Source organism: Etheostoma spectabile, chromosome 12 (genome assembly GCF_008692095.1).
Source record: "Etheostoma spectabile isolate EspeVRDwgs_2016 chromosome 12, UIUC_Espe_1.0, whole genome shotgun sequence".
Lineage (NCBI taxonomy): Eukaryota > Metazoa > Chordata > Actinopteri > Perciformes > Percidae > Etheostoma > Etheostoma spectabile.
The window spans coordinates 1,968,415-1,987,162 of NC_045744.1; the positions used below are offsets into that span (position 1 = coordinate 1,968,415).

Below are 18,748 nucleotides of genomic sequence, written 5' to 3' on the forward strand. Positions count from 1 at the left end.
TCTTTTCTTGGCTTCTTTATGCACAATAATACAATTTTTTACCTGGGGTGCTCAAACTTTCAAACCCCCTGTATATAAATGAGCAGAAATGTTCATCAGTTTCAACCACAACTCATAAAAAAGGAGTGTTTGTTGATTCCTGGCACAGCCAAGCATGCGTTCCACTCAGTTCATTCTGTGCACATCTGAATCTTATTCTGCAGAGGATTGTGATTGGCTAAAGTGCATTGTTTGTGCTGTTTAGCTTCCAGTAGGAAACTGCTGAGTCAGTCTCTTTTTTCTGGCATGTAGAGGTTTGGGATTTAATGTTTGGGACTTAATATCTGCAAATGTAATGTCTGTTGGCAGGAAAGGAAATGTTGAGATACTTATTGATCCTCTAATCGGTTGATACTCTTATCGATAATGCTATAAAAATAGATCTTAAGAAAAGATTTTTTTTTTTGAGAAATAAGTTAAATTGTTTCCGAAATAATTGCTATACATGTTTGGTCCAACCACTTTAATCAACACAAGTTTTATCTGGTTGTCAGAACAGCTCACACTACAGTTGGTTCTGCTGAGCAGCTTGTCCCTTCATGAATGAAATGTTGTCAACGTAGACTACAAAAGACCCAATTTACAAATTAAAACCCCCCACAAATTAACAATAAAATAAAATGATCCTAGAAATCTTCCCTACAGTAAAAAGATAAATGAATGAAGCTGTGTATTAAACTTTTAGTTTTCCTTCGTCAGGAGACGCAGGCAGCCCCAGATGCAATCTCTGCAGTTGAACAGACAGCCGTCAATCAAATTGAGGCCTCAGAAGATGAAGACAGCGCTGCAAAGGTGCACTAATGGTTAAAGGTCCCATGACATGGTGCTCTTTGGATGTTTTTATATGGACCTTAGTGGTCCCCTAATACTGTATTTCTGAGTATTTTGTATAAGCCTTGTGGCCCCTAATACTGTATCTGAAGTCTCTTTATATAGACCTTAGTGGTCCCCTAATACTGTACCGTGAAGTCTCTTTTATATAGACCTTAGTGGTCCTATCCTATCTGAAGTCTCTTTTAATAGACCTTAGGGTCCCTATATGTACGAAGTCTCTTTTATATAGACCTTAGTGGTCCCTAATACTGTATCTGAGGCTAGTTTTATATAGACCTTAGTGGTCCCCTAATACTGTACTGAGTCTCTTATTAGACTTAGTTGCCCCTAAACTGTACTGAGTCTCTTTTATATAGACCTTAGTGGTCCCTAATACTGGATCTGAAAGTCTTTTATATAGACCTTAGTGGGTCCTAATACTGTATCTGAAGTCTCTTTTTATAGACCTTAGTTGTCCCTATACTGTTCTGAAGTCTCTTTATATAGACTTGTGGTCCCTACTACTGTATCTGAAGTCTCTTTATTCAGACCTTAGTGGTCCCTAATAACTGTATCGAAGTCTCTTTATATAGCCTTAGGGTCCCTAATACTGTATCTGAAGTCTCTTTTATAGACCTTAGTGGTCCCTAATACTGTATCTGAAGGTCTCGTTATATAGACCTTAGTGGTACCCTAATACTGCATCTGAAGTCTCTTTTATATAGACCTTAGTGGTCCCTAATACTGTATCGGCCCATCTGAGCTTTCATTTTCACAAAGGCAGAGCAGGACACCCAGGACTCAGTTTACACCTATCACCATTTCTAGCCACTGGGGGGGCAGGCTGGGGGAACTCAAAATAATGTTAAAAAAAACATTTTCATGCCATGGGACCTTTAACATTTCTATATATTGTTATTTTAAATGGCATGTTGGACACATCTCTGGGTCTCATTTTGTAGCTAACGTCCTCTTGCCAGTCCTGCGTCTCAGTGCAGCTTTTTGCTGAATACACTATGGAGGATCCAATCTGTGTCATGAATAGAAAAAACAGGAATGAAGCAACAAAAGAGAAACTCTCCGTGTCTGCTGTATCAGAAAAGGGTTTATTGCCACAGTTAAACTCACATGGAATTTGCCTGGTGAATGGTGCATACAAACAAACACACATATTAACCATTATTATGAAATGAACAATGAATACAGAAACAAATATGTACATAGAAAAAAACATTTGCACAAGAAACCGAGGCTGAGGCACGATTTGAGTGGAAAATGTGCCAAAAATACATGGTATGTGTTATGGGCAGGTCTGTTGTTGACCTGTTGATTCCTGTTGCAGGAGCCCGGCACAGCTGACCTGACCCCCCAGGAGACCAATGACCAGCAGACAGAGAGGGAAGCCCCGCCCCCTGCAGGTAGGAACAACCAATGAGACGTGTGATGACCAGGTTGTTCTTTACATGTTATGTATGGCATCTTCTCCGTCTCCTTCTCACCGCGCTGCCGAGAATCACAAGGCATTGTGAAGAAGCTTCTTTTCCTTTTACAGCCTCGGCAGCACTTTTCAAAGCCGCTGATGAAAGACCACGGGATGGTTTTACATTTTATTAAAGGCCGATGCAAATATTTGGTTGTTTAAAAATCCGATATTCCGATATATTGGCCGATTAAATTAAAAAAAAAAGCAATCCAGAAATGCATTAAAAAACAGATTTCCCTAACATTAGTTATTTGTAGTTTGTAGTAAAGTTCTGATAAATAAAATATGTGCAAGTACAACCTTAAGATATGAAACTTAAAACATATAAACATATATATATAACATATATTAACTTATATAATATAGTTCCACTGATACCTTCACATTTCCTCAAATATTAGACACATGTAACCAATGGACACGTCGTACCAGTTTACAATAGTTTACAAGATCTTTGTTTTGTTTTAAATGGTGCCTGAACCGATACTATAAAAATAAAAAAAAGTAATAGAGGAAAACGACAGCTGGTGACATTAAAGAACAGCTTGTTTATTGCTTAGGCCATATGGTCAAAATGGAATGATTTATTAATATTGTAATAACTTATAATAATATTGTAATATAATTACCACAACTCTCTCCCCATATGTCGAACAAGGGTGATCCAAGTCACGTGACTTTTTCCCCGCAGCAGAGCCGCGTCCGCCACGTTTCTGGTGTGCAAAGACGTAGAAAACGCCACGCAGCCGCCACGCATCAGTGTGCAGGAGGCCTTATAAAATACACAAGATTGAGACTTTATAATGGCATAATGGGTTTTTAATCTATTTTTCAGACCATGATTCTGAAAATCCTGATGAGGAAGAGGAGGACAATGAGGAGAAATCTAAGGTACCACATAACATTTAGTTAGTCCTCTGGGGCGCCTGGATAGCTCACCTGGATGAGTGTGGGCCCCATGTACTGAGGCTCATTACGTGACGCACCAGCCGTAGGTTTGATTCCAACCTGCGGCCCTTCACTGCGTGTGATTGGCCCTCTCTCTTCTTTCACATCTTCAGCTGTCCTGTATAATAAAGGCCTAAAATGCCTTAAAAACGCTTTATAAAGTAAAAGTTATTCTTGTTAGGAGAGAATTTGAATCCAAACACAGGAACATATACAAAAACAACTTGTAAGGATTATAGTAGTAATAAGTTAGTGTTTGTGTGTTGACTCAGAGCACAGAGAGCAGTGACCTCTCCCCCCCGCTGAAGGTTGAAGACCACACTGAGACATCCCCACCCCCTCCAGAAGACCCCGTCTCTGACACCGGTAACAGTTCCTGTACTCCTCCAGTGCTTTAATCCCACCCCAAAAATACAATACGCAAAGAAAAACCTTTCATCTCAAACTTTTATTGGTTAAACATAGGGTTTTCAAATCTTGTATTATTTATGTCTATGCCTTGAATCTGTTTTATTACGTTGGAATTGTTTTGGAAAGTTGATTTTCCAACTTTATGGTCATATGTATGTCTTTTAAATGTCTATATCCACCAGGAGTAAATACGTTTTTTTAAATATGATTGTAATGTTTAGTGAATTTAGTTTATTTAGAAGTCACACTGATGACCCAGATAAAGTCAAGATAGGTGTGTGTGTGTGTGTGTGTGTGTGTGTGTGTGTGTGTGTGTGTGTGTGTGTGTGTGTGTGTGTGTGTGTGTGTGTGTGTGTGTGTGTGTGTGTGTGTGTGTGTGTGTGTGTGTGTGTGTGTGTGCGCGCGCTCGCGCACGCAGGATTTAATGTAGATGAGTTGTAGAAGAAGCGGTGGTGGCGGTAGAACATTGTACTTTTTACTCACATATAGATTATCAAATCCGATGTTTTTTATAATGTAACCTGGCAACAATTTAACGGCCTACTAGTCCAGCTGAGATGGTGAGACCATTAAACACACAGCTGGTTGGATCCTTTACACCTTCTAACATGGGAGGATTGTTCTTCACTTTTAGTACTTTCACTACATTTTCCGGATGATGCCTACATACTTTTACTTAAGTAACATTTTCAATGCAGGACTTTACTTAGAGTATTTTGACAGTGTGGTGTTAGTACTTTGACTGAAGGATCTGAATACTTCTTCCACCGCTGCAGAACAGCAACTAGACCCAGAAGTCAACATCATCCTCAACATCGAAGTCAGCGACAGCGAGGCGGCCGAGCAAGAACCTGTCCAACCGGTCCCAGAGGAGGTGGCAGAGTCTGAAAAAGATGCCCCAACTCCCAAGAAGAGGAAGAAGAAAAACAAGAGCAAAAAGAACGAAGAGACGCCAACTGCAGATCCCCCGAGCACAGACTCATCCACCGCCGATATATCCAGCGATGCTACTCTGATCACCAAGACTGGCAAAAAGATAAAGAGAGCGGAGAAGGTGGCAGAGGAAGAGACGTATCAGAAGCAAGAGGAGGAGGAGGAGGAGGACACGTCTCAGGCCACTTCACCAGAGAAGAAGAAGGCTAAGAAAAGGAAAAGGGAACCAAAAGAAGTGGGAGAGATTGAAGAGGGGGCTCCCATCCCTCCTTCAGACAAGAAGATCAAAAAGAGAAAGGTAAAAGATGTGGAAGAGGAGCAGAGCGAGGCAGCAGGAATGGAGGAAGAGGAGAATCTTGTGGTTCCAGCAACAGATGAGAAAAAGAAGAAGAAAAAGAGGAAAAAAGACGGCGCACAAGAGGGCGGGGAGGTGCAGTCTGATGAGAGACCAGCAGGGGGAGACGGAGACACAGCAAAGCCTCTGGAGGCCACAGGTACTCAGAAATATACATCATCTCCTTTACAGCAGTATTGGTTGGTTTAAGTACAAGTTTGAATAACTTCCATTTTAGGCTACTTTCTACTCCACTACTCCACTACGTTACATTGTACTTTTTTATTTTACTACATTTATCTGACAGCTGTAGTTACCTTTCAAGATTAAATACTTGCACAAAAACGTTTCTAAAATGATATTCGGAGGCTCACACTGCTAAAACATAGTAACGTAATAGTAATAACACGGTAGCATTACAATCCGAGGCGACGTTCTGCTGCCTAAGGCTGCGTTCGGCCGGCATCGTGTACGGGGGATCAGACGCGTCTGTGTGTTCTCAGCTGTGGTTTGAGGCGGTGTGACGGTCCCGTACAGGAAACATGACATGACACAAGCCCTGAACTGCCCTTCAGTTTGTGTGATAGCTGAATGTTTTCCTACAACAACAAAGCTCTCGCTATGTCTCGCTCGTCTCTTTTCTGTCTCTCTCTCCCTCCGGTGAAATGACGCTTCCTTCAAGTGCAGCTCGGAAACGTCGAGATCTATAAACAAACTGATAGAAAACAGTAACAGCTGTTACTGTTTTCTATCAGTTTAAATAAAAGCTCTTATTGTGCTTTTTACAACCCAGAGCCGAGGGTATACTTTACTATACTTTTTCCTCTTTGAACTCCTTTCAGACGGAGACTCCTCTCAGCTCTCCTCGGCCAAAAAGAAACGCCGCCCCAAGAAGAAACTGAGCAAGAAAAAGAGACTGAGGCTCCACAGGAGGGACAAGGAGACGCTGATGATGAACAAGTGGAAGGAGAAGAAGCTCGCTAAGAAGTCTGTGGACTTTTTCCTTTGGCATCCTTATGTCTAAAACTTCTCATTATGCACACTGTTATTGCTTTGTCAGCTGTTGAAAGTGGACGTAGTTCACATTGAAATGTAATGAAATAACCCTATAAGCTATAGAATATTTTTGGAACTAGACATTTTTTTCAGTACTAAAATAGTGACACAAACAAAAGGGCAAAAATAATGGTGAGGTAAAAACTGGGGAAAGTGGCCGCAGTCAGTAAATTATCTTTACCCCAGTAATGTCCATATGCTGTTTTTGGTCATACATTGAAAAATAATTATACATTCAAAATAAAAATAAATGCATAATATGTATTTTGATGAAATATTACAGTATTGAAGGGGCAATAACAAATGCATAAATATGTGTTACAAATACGGAATAATAAGGATACTGTGACTTTTATATAACATTTCCCATTTTCCCCAGACTAAAACAGAAGAAAGGGGCAGCAGAGGAGACAAATGATTCTACTCAGCAGGAGGACAACACACCAAAGAAGAAGAAAAAGGTGAAAATGAACACGGAACAAGAAGAAAACTCCTCAAAGGAAAATCAACCGCCAAAGAAGAAAAAGAAGAGATTGGTGGAGGAGGAGGACTGCAGCACTATGCCTGCTGAGCCTCCTGAAGTCGACTCCACTCCACTTTCAAAGGAAATCAAGAAGAAGAAGAAGAAAAAGATGAAGGCGGGAGAAGGCGAGGAGACGACTCCCATGCCCATCCCTGTCAGCCAGGATGGACCTGCAAAGAAAAAGAGTAAGAGACTCCATCATTGCTAATCATTTCATTTTATTGATTTAATCAGGGAAATGTTAGAAAATAGTTCCCAGTTCATAATGTCACCAAGAGAAGTCTCTTGGGCTGAATTTTGACCATGTTGTCTTTGGCAAATATAGTGTGCAGGGACGGACTGGGACCAAAAATCGTCCCTGGCATTTTGGCCCAGACCGGGCCGCGCTACACTTCGCCAACTAATGCAATCATACAGCATAGCATGCCTACTTCTTTTATCATTGTAGTGTAATCATCAACAGTTTGTCCACCACTTGTTTTTGGCTCAGTTTAATCAAGGGGCAAAGTGTTTTAAAGTGCCCATATTATGAAAAAAACACCCTTGCTGGGATTTGGGGAGTTATCTTGTGTCTCTGGTGCTTACACACACATACCAACTTGGGAAAAAACCTATCCATGATGTTTTAGGTGAGATCTGGTTTCTGAATGTCTTCAGTCTCCGGGTGAGCTGTTCAACATCTGCACGGCTTTCTACGTCGCTAGAGACGAGGAGGCTCTAGAGGCTGGAATTCTGCACCACGGCTTAATTTTTAGAAATAAACTTCAGATACAGTATTAGGGACCACTAAGGTCTATATAAAGAGACTTCAGAAACGTAGTAGGGACCACTAAGGTCTATATAAAGAGACTTCTCGATACACGTATATAGGTCGAAACCACTAAGGTCTATATAAAAGAGACTTCAGATACAGTATTAGGGACCACAAAGGCCTATAAAAGAGACTTCGATACAGTATTAGGGACCACTAGGTCTATATAAAAGACTTCAGATACAGTATTAGGGGACCACTAAGGTCTATATAATAACATCAGAACAGTATTAGGGGACCACTAAGGTCTATATAAGAGACTTCAGATCAGTATTAGGGACCACTAAGGCTATTAAGAACTCAGATACAGTATTAGGGACCACTAAGGCTATATAGAGACTCCAGATACAGTATTAGGGACCATAAGGCCTATAAAAGAGACTTCAGATACAGTATTAGGGCCCACTAAGGTCTATATAAAAGAGACTTCAGTACAGTATAGGGGACCACTGTCTATATAAGAGACTTCAGATACAGTATTAGGGGACCAAAGGTCTATATAAAGAGACTTCAGATACAGTATTAGGGACCACTAAGTGTCTATAAAGAGACACTTCAGATACGTATTAGGGACCACTAAGGTCTATATAAAAGGACTTCAGATACAGTATTAGGGACCACTAAGGCCTAATAAGAGACTCAGATACAGTATAGGGACCACTAGGTCCTTATAAAGAGACTTCAGATACAGTATGAGGACCACTAAGCCTATAAAAAGAGACTTCAGATACAGTATTAGGGGACCACTAAGGCTATATAAAAGAGACTTCAGATACAGTATTAGGACCACTAAGGTCTATATAAGAGACTTCAGATACAGTATTAGGGGACCACTAAGGTCTATGTAAAAGCATCCAAAGAGCACCATATATTGCGACCTCTATGTAAAGTAGCAGAGAATTCATGCGGAAACGTCTCATGACAACTCTGTCATTACGTTAAGCCCGCCCACCGACTCTATACACAATCTGATTGGCCTGACTAACGTGTTTTTTCCTGCTCGTAAGCCAACGTAGAGTTGCTAGGCTGATCCTGGCTGCAAATGACATTTGCTGCCGCTAGGATATGTCTACATTTCTAGGCTACAGGCATGGTACAGAGCAATCATACTAGTCAAAGGAACCAGACTCTGGGGTCAAACGTGCACGGCCCCAGTTTAACCGGGCCAAGTGTGAGTACGCCCTGGGCTGCAGCGGTTCTGACATAGATCAATGATTTTGAAACTATATATTTCATTGACTTGCATTCTTGTGAACATCAGCATGTGGTGAAGTTATGTGTCATATGCGTTCTGTGCTGCCTGATGTTTGCAGAGAAGAACAGATTAAAGGAGAAACTGGAGGAGGCGGAGCTAGCTGCAGACCAACAAGCTAATTCTACAGTAAGAAAACACACATCAGACTTTTAATACCAGTTCTTGCATTAGAAGTTTAATTGCCACATGTATGTATGTATGTATGTATGTATGTACAGTATGCATGTATGTATGAGCATGTGTTTGTAATTCCGGCCTGTGTGTAATAACCGTGTAAATTGTAATTTCCCCTTGTGGGACTAATAAAGGATTTATCATTATCATTATTATTATTATTAGTATTATGTACTGTATGTTTGACTGTGATGTACAAGAAGCTGAACACTTGGCTGTGAAAGTATTGGGAGCATGTTTTAAGATCAGAAACTTGCAGGGCATTAGGCACACTATATTACTTATCATGCCTACATTTGTTTATTTTAACCACTTTTTTCCTTTCTGATATTTCCAGAAAAAGAAATCCTCCAAAAAGACGGTCATCTCTGATTAAATGTGTGTAAGTTGAACGGTTTCACTTCACATTTCTGAAGTTATGAAGTTACTGAAACACTTAACTTGATTACCTTTTTAGGTCCAGTAAATGTGAATTCAGGCTCTGCAACCTTGGACCCCTCCTCCCCCCCCAAAGGACAATCTGCATCATGTTCGTGCCTTTACTTTGGAGTTTCTTCCTGAGATCAACATCAGTGTTACAGTAATGGTTCATTGTCTTTAGCTGTAAAACTGTCAAAACAATACAACTCATATGATCAAATTGTTTGAAATTTTCCCATATCAGTGCAAATGCTAAACAATACTTTTTTTATTTTTTTAAATGTTTTCTGTTTTGATGGGTACAGCAGATGAGCTCAACAAGCTGTGAATTGTTTAAGTTTTTAGTTATCGGTTGAACATTTTTCTACTCAGTTTGATTTTTAAAGTAGAAACATGTTAGATAATGTGTGTTTTTAGTCAAAGCTGGGAAATTCTGTTTTGTTTACACAGTTCTGTTGTTTACACTTTTCTTATTAATCCCAGACATATTAACTATGCATCGGATTAAATCTTGCTGCTTGGGAGGAATCTTGACACGTTCCACTACTGGGATATTTGTTGGTGTTCTAAAAGCCAACATGTGTGAGAGAAAATAAAACTTGGTGTCATTTTGCAGTAGCTGTGAGTTTTGCTGTTTCACCTTCACGCTGTTGCCCACGTGGCATTCATGTCATGTGGGAGTTACCAGCTTTCTGCATAGAGTACTTTTACTTCTAACATTTCATGTACATTTTAAAGTACATTCAAGTACATTTACTGATTTTTACTTCAATGCAGGACTTTTACTTATAACAGAGTAGGGCTGGGCGATATAGAGAAAATCAAATATCACAATATTCTTGACCAAACAGCTCGATGACAACATAGTAATATGGTTCCACAGCCCTGCTGTGTGAACCTCGGGTTTGGACCCCTAATAATAATAATAATAATAAAAATATGAATAATTAGAAAGAAAAAACATCCTTTACTTTGCTTGTGCTCTCATTCACCTCTATGGTGTCTCCGTGATGAGGAGTTTGATGTGTTGTAATTTTCTCCCACCATTGCTTAGTAAATCTCAGACAAATGCGAATTAGAGCAAATTAGTAATCTGAAAATATGTTTTGGTATAGTGGAATCTCAATTTGCCATAGCCTATAAACATTGATAACGACAAACTTGCATACGTGTTTATCTTTAAAAAAAACCTTTGTTGAACTTTTCACCGTAAAATGCAAGTTTATTTTCCATATCCTGTCACAGTGTCACCCATCTCCTGCAGGGATGATCGCCTGTTGAAGACCTTCATGTCACGTCACCACTTCCAGAGCACAACTCACGCGAGATTTAGATCGAGGAAGTTCCACGTCAGTATCCAGTGCTCTGTTCACTGAAGTCGCAACATTTGGTCCCTGTTTGCGACTGTCTGCGACTAATTTCTCTAATTTTATTGTGACAACACGTGGATAGAACATGGTAAGAGATATTTAAAATAGTTCCCAGCTGGTTTTGTTTCCGCAGAAGTCATCCAACAGGACAGTAAAACTGTCAAATAATAATGCATCATTGTAAATAGTTTAGCGGCTAACGTTAACTAGCTAGCTTGAGTTAGCATGAGAGCTTTAATGCTAAAGATAACCATGGCTGTTTGTAAGCTTTAGTTATATGTGCTTAGCTAAATTTGATTTGAGTCTGTTGTTGAATTCATTATCATATAATGTATGCGTTTAACATTATTGGAATCATTGACATAACCTACGTTATCAGGCTCAATGTTAGCATGCTAACGGCATTTTGGCTTACTAGCTACCTGTCCTATTATTCCGGGTCTTTACTCGTACTGGTCTTAATTCAGATCAGTAAATGTTCATGTAAAGCCACTCTTACTGAGAGTTTGAACGACGTAGGAAAAGACCCCGTTGTCTTCTGTCTTTTCAGCCTCTGAGGCTGGACATCAAGCGCAGGCTGACAGCCAGGTCAGACCGAGTGAAGAGTGTGGACCTTCACCCAACTGAGCCATGGATGCTGGCCAGTCTGTACAACGGCAGTGTCTGTGTGTGGAACCACGAAACACAGGTGTGATCGCAGATCAGTGGGCCCGCCGATACACTGTTGCACCTCGGAGCACTTATGACTTAACATCCATGCTTGAATGTGTTATTTTATAGTCAAATAAGAATGACTTGACGACCACACAAAGCAGGGATGATGCTGCGAACCTTAAATGAATCAGCGATCTTGTCTTTTTCCAGACTCTGGTCAAGACCTTCGAAGTGTGTGACCTCCCTGTCAGAGCCTCTAAGTTTGTGGCAAGGAAGAACTGGGTCATTACAGGAGCGGTGAGTTTCATCCATTGTTTGTCTCGGGATCACGACTCTGACAGTTGTCATCCACAACAACACCAGCGGCTTTACAAACTAGTTGTATAAACCTGGAAGTCTGGGCTTAAATATGTTTAATTTGGTGTGTTTTTAGTGTGATGTGGACATGTGCATTGGTGTCACATCAGTGTTTGCATTTAGACTTTAAGTCTGATTATCTCACCATACATTTTTCTCATTGTGATAGACCCCCAATAGCACGTACCGACTGCTTATTTTGTGATATATTTAGCTCTTGTGTATACAGTATGTTTGTCTTTTGACATAAGCTCAAATTAAAAGAAATGTTCTCCCTGCGCAGGATGACATGCAGATCCGAGTGTTCAACTACAACACTTTGGAGCGTGTCCATATGTTTGAGGCCCACTCTGACTACATTCGTTGCATCGCTGTCCATCCGACCCAGCCCTATATCCTCACCAGCAGTGGTATGCTATCAAATGTTCCTGATGGGTAGCATATTCTTCTAACATATTGATTTGATAAACTCAAAGGTTTCTTTTTACCAGTGTCCTGAAATGTTTTGTTTATTTGCATACACACAAGCATACATTAATGTACTTCTGTGCAGATGACATGTTGATCAAGCTATGGGACTGGGACAAGAAGTGGTCGTGCAGCCAGGTGTTTGAGGGTCACACTCACTATGTCATGCAGATTGTTATCAACCCCAAGGACAACAACCAGTTTGCCAGTGCCTCCCTGGACAGGACAATTAAGGTAGGAACCGCTTGCTGTAGCTGTTGTCCCCTCATCTCATTTTCTCTTGTCATTGGGTGAGTACTGTGGGACACCCAGATCCTGCTGAAGCTTCTTTAGTGACTATATTTTAAGTGTATTAAAGAAGGTCTCTGAAATGTATTCAGTGATTATTTCCCATGTCTTGTGGATTGTTTCAGGTTTGGCAGCTAGGCTCTTCATCTCCCAATTTCACTTTGGAGGGTCACGAGAAAGGGGTCAATTGTATTGACTACTACAGTGGAGGAGACAAGCCCTACCTCATTTCAGGGGCTGATGACCGCCAAGTAAAGATCTGGGACTACCAGGTTAGAAAACCCTTTCTGTCAGTTCCTTCACCGGAAGGTGAGAGTAAGCCACAGGACGCTCAGCATGGATATAATAAGCCCTTAAGCAGAGCACAGGCTAAACTACCTGCTGAAAAATTGTCTTTTGTAACATTAGATTTAATAAAGTAAATGACTTTAGCTTACTTAAAGTGTTGATGTATGTTTTCCCTCATTGTTCTGCTAAGTCCTTTCTGTGAGCATCCTTTAGCATTCTATATTTATAATCTATGTTTAACTGTCCTCCTCTGTGTGCTTATAGAACAAAACCTGTGTTCAGACTCTGGAGGGCCACGCCCAGAATGTCTCTTGCGTCAGCTTCCACCCCGAGCTGCCCATCATCATCACTGGATCAGAGGACGGTGAGCAGGGATCACACTCATCCTCACCCCTGTTCCCAAAAACCGTAAACGACATCTCACATCATGGCCTCACTGTTCATTGCTCCATTCAACTTTGCCTTCTCTCTCTGTAGGTACGGTGCGGATCTGGCACTCGAGCACTTACCGCCTGGAGAGCACTCTCAACTATGGCATGGAGAGAGTGTGGTGTGTGTGTGGCCTCAGGGGCTCCAACAATGTGGCGCTGGGCTACGATGAAGGCAGTATCATTATCAAGGTGAGCGCAAAGGGAGAGTAATTCTCAAAAATGTGTTAAATGTATTAGAGATGGATTAATCCTAAACAGCATAGATAAGCACATGAGAAGCTGGTTCGAAAATAGTTTAATGATTACAGATTCTTTTAAGAGGGTGGATGAACGATTTAGTGTGTTAAAGTTAAATAAAAATTGTCAATCATGAAAAAATGTATTATGTAATATATGCACTTACATACTGCGTAATACAGAAGAAAAATGAGTTGTGCAGGAGGAAAAAACAAGTGGCTTACAAAAGAATTTGATCTATAAAGGACATCATGGATGTATGGATATATAATCAAATATCTTTGTCTTCTGCGCTGTGTAGGTGGGTCGGGAGGAGCCGGCAATGTCCATGGACACAAACGGAAAAATCATCTGGGCTAAACACAGTGAAATACAGCAAGCCAACCTGAAGGCCATGGGTGACACCGAGATCAAGGATGGCGAGCGGCTTCCGTTAGCTGTCAAAGATATGGGTAGCTGTGAGATTTACCCCCAAACCATCCAGCATAACCCTAATGGAAGGTACACTCCCCCCCCCCCCCCCCCCCCCCCCCCCCCCAGGCCCTTTGACTGGTTATGATTGTTTCCGAAAACAGGCAGACATGAGCACCACATGTGTTTATCTTTGTTAGCCAGATTAGAGGTGAACTTGCACTCAGATCTCTCATTTATGCGTTTGTGTGTGCACCAGGTTTGTTGTGGTGTGTGGAGATGGAGAGTATATCATCTATACTGCCGTGGCTTTGAGGAACAAGAGCTTCGGCTCAGCGCAGGAGTTTGCCTGGGCACATGACTCATCGGAGTAAGTATGCTGTTTGGAACATGTGTGATACCCCCCTGCTGTTTAACTCTGTATCGGAGAGTTAACTGCTGCTATTTTTTTAAACAGATATGCCATCCGAGAAAGCAACAGTATTGTCAAAATCTTCAAAAATTTCAAAGAAAAGAAATCTTTTAAACCTGACTTTGGAGCTGAAGGTAATGTGAACATGTTTGTATAGTAAACTTGAGGTTTTGAAAGTGGATGGTTCCCATGGTCTTCCTTAGTGAATGTGTTCCCACTCCTCTTCCATGTAGGGATCTATGGAGGCTTCTTGCTCGGGGTCAGGTCAGTGAATGGACTGGCATTTTATGACTGGGAGAACACAGAGCTGGTGCGCCGCATCGAGATCCAGCCCAAACACGTAAGACTGACTTGATTTCTTGTCTTCCCCGCTCGTTCTCCAAAGGTAACGATTGCGGGAGAAAAAAGCTGCCTGTAAGACCCAGCATGAGAACGTTTGAGAGTACTGCCTCTCTTTCTTCTTTTCTCCGTCTCTCTCTTGCATTAGACACATACGCGTCTGCAGCGTGCAGTTCCCTGTGGCGCTGTCTTGCGCAGACCACTCTATTTCTCTATTAAAATAAGTCGGGAAGCGGACAGCAAAACCTAACTTTACTTTTAATGAAAATAAACAAAGAGAAATGTTCTGTTTTTCCTATAATGGTCATAAATCAATATTACAGTAGCCTACATCCTTGTTTATTGCCACAATGAATAAAATGCAGAGGGGAAAAGAGCCTATTTCTTCAGAAATGTCATCTATTAAGTGATGATGATGATTTATTTATGCTTTAGTACGTACTCAGTGTGAGACAATAGTAAAAGTAGAACTGCAAGCAGTTATGACGGGGTCCAAATCTCATCGCGCCTGTCATCCCGACGCGAGTCGACAACGGCGAACCGGGGAGCTCACAAAAGCAGAACCCAAAGCGGAACGTGGGGAGGCCAACGTCAGGAACTATCAAGAGGTGTGAGCCGCTAGGTTGGCGGCACAGGGCCGTTGCAAATATCCCAGAGCCCTAAAGGATTTTTGACCTGTCTCGTCACACCCTAGTTTTCGTTTTAGGTCCTAGTCTCTGTGTGCCTAAGTAGCTACAAAGCAGTTTTGAGATTCAGTATCTTCATCTTTAACGGCACTGTATGTAAATAATTTATTAAAGGCCTAGAGAGGCTGTTGTCCAGTAAATTTGAGGAACTCTGTTTCTCTCTCGTTCTCTCCTTTACGCTTTTTTCCTTCTTTTTTTATTGTTTTTAATTAATTTATCCAGATCTTCTGGTCAGACTCTGGTGAACTGGTCTGCATCGCTACAGAGGAGTCCTTCTTCATTCTGCGTTATATGTCAGAGAAAGTAGCCGCTTCTCAAGAGAACAATGAAGGGGTGACCGAGGATGGTATTGAAGATGCCTTTGAGGTGGGTGCTTTTGACTTTCGGTGCTAAAAATACTCTTTTATTTCAATGAATGCATGTCTTAATGAATCTTGTCTATACCAAAGCATAGCTTCAACTCAATGCTTTACATTTACAAGATGTTTTCTTCACTCTAAAACTATACCTTACACCTTTTGTGTGCTTGTATGTCCAGGTCCAGGGAGAGATCCAGGAGATTGTGAAGACTGGGCTCTGGGTAGGAGACTGCTTCATCTACACCAGCTCTGTGAACAGACTCAACTACTATGTAGGAGGAGAGATTGTCACCATTGCTCACCTGGACAGGTACAAATACAGAGAGTTTAGCTTGAATTTAAGTGGGTATATGGTTTGCTGAACAAAATGTAATACGTGTGTGTGTGTGTGTGTGTGTGTGTGTGTGTGTGTGTGTGTGTGTGTGTGTTTGTGTGTGTGTGGGGTGTGTGAGTGTGTTTGTTTTGTGTTTGTGTGTTTGTGTGTGTGTGTGTGTGTGTGTGTGTGTGTGTGTGTGTGTGTGTGTGTATTATAAGCAACTTATTTTCTTATAAGAATAAACCACTCACAGTTGCATGGAAAGATAAGAAAAATATCTTAGCTCTAAAAAGTTGTGTTGATTGCTGTGACGTTTCCTGCATCTTTTTGGTCAAAGTAGTTAAAACTGCCTTCTCTCCCTGCAGAACCATGTACCTGCTGGGTTACATACCAAAAGATGACCGTCTGTACCTGGGAGACAAGGAGCTCAACATTGTCAGCTACTCCCTGCTGGTCTCCGTCCTGGAGTACCAGACTGCTGTAATGAGGAGGGACTTTGGAATGGCTGACAAGGTGCTTCCCACAATTCCTAAAGAGCAGCGGACCAGGGTGGCCCATTTCCTGGAGAAACAGGTAAGGATATACAGTAGGAGTTTATTTCCTATTTATTTAATTGCAGTCTGTTAGTTTAATTTAACCACAAAGATGCCGTTTCAGTATTTTTGTACCCAACTTAATAGTTGGAGCACCATAAGTGATATTGGATGATATTCTAGTTGAAAACATTTTTTTTTTCTCAACCCAGAAAGGATGTAGACTTTGTGCTTTGATGGGTTTTGTTTCATTGTCTCTTCAGGGCTTCAAGCAGCAGGCGCTGGCTGTGTCCACAGACCCGGAACACCGGTTTGAGCTGGGGTTGCAGCTGGGAGAGTTGAAGATAGCTTACCAGCTGGCTGTGGAAGCAGAGGTGAGAGCAAACTTGCTGGCTTTTGAAACTGAGGCAAACTCTTATTACATGTCACATCTGCTCAGCTTCTAAAAAAACATGCGACAATTCAGGATGGCTCGCAAGAGTTGGTCCATTGTTGTCATTTCATGTCATCACTAGTGGGGTTCTCCGTTCAGTACATTTCTAACACGTGTCCTTCTAACCCCGGCAGTCAGAGCAGAAGTGGAAGCAGTTAGCGGAGCTGGCTATCAGTAAGTGCCAATTCAGCCTTGCCCAGGAGTGCCTGCACCACGCCCAGGATTATGGTGGCCTGCTGCTCCTGGCCACAGCCTCCGGTAACGCCACTATGGTGGGCAAGCTGGCTGAGGGGGCAGAAAGGGACGGCAAGAACAATGTGGCCTTCATGACCTACTTCCTGCAGGGAAAGTGAGTACCAGATGAATGTGACATTGGTGGAAAAAATGTATTGATCCCATTGAATATGTGGTAACTGTTTGTCTCTCTCCGCAGTCTGGATCAGTGTTTGGAGCTTCTGATCAGGACAAACAGACTGCCTGAAGCTGCCTTCCTGGCTCGCACCTACCTGCCCAGTCAGGTCTCCCGTGTGGTCAAATTGTGGAGGGAGAGCCTGGCTAAAGTCAACCAGAAGGTCAGTTCTGATATCAGGATTATTCTTTATTTGAAAAAAATATTGGTACAGCAGAGCTTTAAACTTAAGATTTAGAAAACAATCAGCATCAATCTAGGTGGACAAAAAGACAGTTTAAATTACAAGGACCTTGAATTCTTAAAAGTTCCATGGCATGAAAATTTCACTTTGAGGTTTTTTAACATTAATAAGTTCCCCCAGCCTGCCTATGGCCTCCTCAGTGGCTAGAAATGGTGATAGGTGTAAGTCGAGCCCTGGGTATCCTGCTCTGCCGTTGAGAAAATGAAAGCTCAGATGGGCCCATCTGGAATCTTGCTCCTTATGACTAAGGTCTATATAAAAGAGACTTCAGATACAGTATTAGGGACCACTAAGGTCTATATAAAAGAGACTTCAGATACAGTATTAGGGACCACTAAGGCCTATATAAAGAGACTTCAGATACAGTATTAGGGACCACTAAGGTCTATATAAAAGAGACTTCAGATACAGTATTAAGGGACCACTAAGATCTATATAAGAGACTTCAGATACAGTATTAGGGACCACTAAGGTCTATATAAAGAGACTTCAGATACAGTATTAGGGGACCACTAAGGTCTATATAAAAGAGACTTCAGATACAGTATTAGGGACCACTAAGGTCTATATAAAAGAGACTTCAGATACAGTATTAGGGACCACTAAGGTCTATATAAAAGCATCCAAAGAGCACCATGTCATGGAACCTTTTTAAGAGAAGAGGAAAAAGAGAACATGACACATTGTACTGGATCTTGATTACAGGCGGCCGAGTCTCTAGCAGACCCCACAGAGTATGAGAATCTGTTCCCCGGGCTGAAGGAAGCCTTTGCAGCTGAGCATTACCTTCGAGAGTCCTGCTTGGGCACCTCTAGGCCTGCCAAAGATTATCCTCTCGTCACGGTGAGTTGCCAGAGTTTAAATTGACAAATCGGGTAGTTGTGTGGTGCGCAGACGATATTTCTATAGTTGTACCTTCTATATTTTAACAAACTCCCAACATTTGTTTTTAGCTCAACGAAGACAGGAATATTCTTGAGGAGGCTCAGGGATACGAGCCCAAAGGGACCTTCATTCCTGCTGTCCCCAAGGTTTGTCTGTCACTTTCTCCAACAGTCTTTTTTGTTGTTGCCTGAGCCAACTTTTATCTAGTAACCTGATTCCATACAATTAGCAGCTTGTAACACCGGCTTTGGTTACCCTCTGCTAGGGCTGGGCAATAAAACTAATTATATAATTAATTGTGATCCTGATTTTGGCTTCTAATGATAGCAAAGACAAGGTAATGCTAAAAAACGATTATTTTGCACATTTACGTTTTCCAAATAAACTCTTATTTTGTCTTGTGTTCTGAATGGGGGGGGGGGGGGGGG

The 18,748-nt window shown here is 41.5% G+C and overlaps 2 protein-coding genes across 4 annotated transcripts in view; both read left to right on the forward strand.

The window, feature by feature from the left end:
• LOC116698836 (cilia- and flagella-associated protein 251) overlaps positions 1–9,818 on the forward strand; it is a 17,162-nt gene extending 7,344 nt beyond the window's left edge. Inside the window, exons 6-15 of one of the 2 annotated variants that reach the window (XM_032531040.1) lie at positions 739–831; positions 2,195–2,270; positions 3,171–3,226; positions 3,556–3,649; positions 4,471–5,121; positions 5,804–5,948; positions 6,397–6,725; positions 8,665–8,732; positions 9,118–9,158; positions 9,238–9,818. In XM_032531040.1, the coding sequence (XP_032386931.1) occupies positions 739–831; positions 2,195–2,270; positions 3,171–3,226; positions 3,556–3,649; positions 4,471–5,121; positions 5,804–5,948; positions 6,397–6,725; positions 8,665–8,732; positions 9,118–9,156 (1,551 nt within the window). In that variant the 3' untranslated portion in view covers positions 9,157–9,158; positions 9,238–9,818. The remainder of the gene's footprint in view (positions 1–738; positions 832–2,194; positions 2,271–3,170; positions 3,227–3,555; positions 3,650–4,470; positions 5,122–5,803; positions 5,949–6,396; positions 6,726–8,664; positions 8,733–9,117; positions 9,159–9,237) is intronic. The other variant, XM_032531041.1, reaches the window with a different exon arrangement.
• A 691-nt stretch (positions 9,819–10,509) lies between these two features.
• LOC116698832 (coatomer subunit beta') overlaps positions 10,510–18,748 on the forward strand; it is a 9,557-nt gene continuing 1,318 nt past the window's right edge. For both annotated transcript variants that reach the window (XM_032531032.1, XM_032531033.1), the window contains exons 1-20: positions 10,510–10,658; positions 11,121–11,258; positions 11,435–11,521; positions 11,865–11,991; positions 12,135–12,283; positions 12,463–12,609; positions 12,890–12,989; positions 13,103–13,245; positions 13,595–13,794; positions 13,964–14,074; positions 14,162–14,250; positions 14,350–14,456; positions 15,364–15,507; positions 15,680–15,810; positions 16,182–16,389; positions 16,613–16,723; positions 16,917–17,131; positions 17,216–17,354; positions 18,141–18,278; positions 18,389–18,466. In XM_032531032.1, coding sequence (XP_032386923.1) covers positions 10,656–10,658; positions 11,121–11,258; positions 11,435–11,521; positions 11,865–11,991; positions 12,135–12,283; positions 12,463–12,609; positions 12,890–12,989; positions 13,103–13,245; positions 13,595–13,794; positions 13,964–14,074; positions 14,162–14,250; positions 14,350–14,456; positions 15,364–15,507; positions 15,680–15,810; positions 16,182–16,389; positions 16,613–16,723; positions 16,917–17,131; positions 17,216–17,354; positions 18,141–18,278; positions 18,389–18,466 — 2,565 coding nt within the window. In that variant the 5' untranslated portion in view covers positions 10,510–10,655. The remainder of the gene's footprint in view (positions 10,659–11,120; positions 11,259–11,434; positions 11,522–11,864; positions 11,992–12,134; positions 12,284–12,462; positions 12,610–12,889; positions 12,990–13,102; positions 13,246–13,594; positions 13,795–13,963; positions 14,075–14,161; positions 14,251–14,349; positions 14,457–15,363; positions 15,508–15,679; positions 15,811–16,181; positions 16,390–16,612; positions 16,724–16,916; positions 17,132–17,215; positions 17,355–18,140; positions 18,279–18,388; positions 18,467–18,748) is intronic.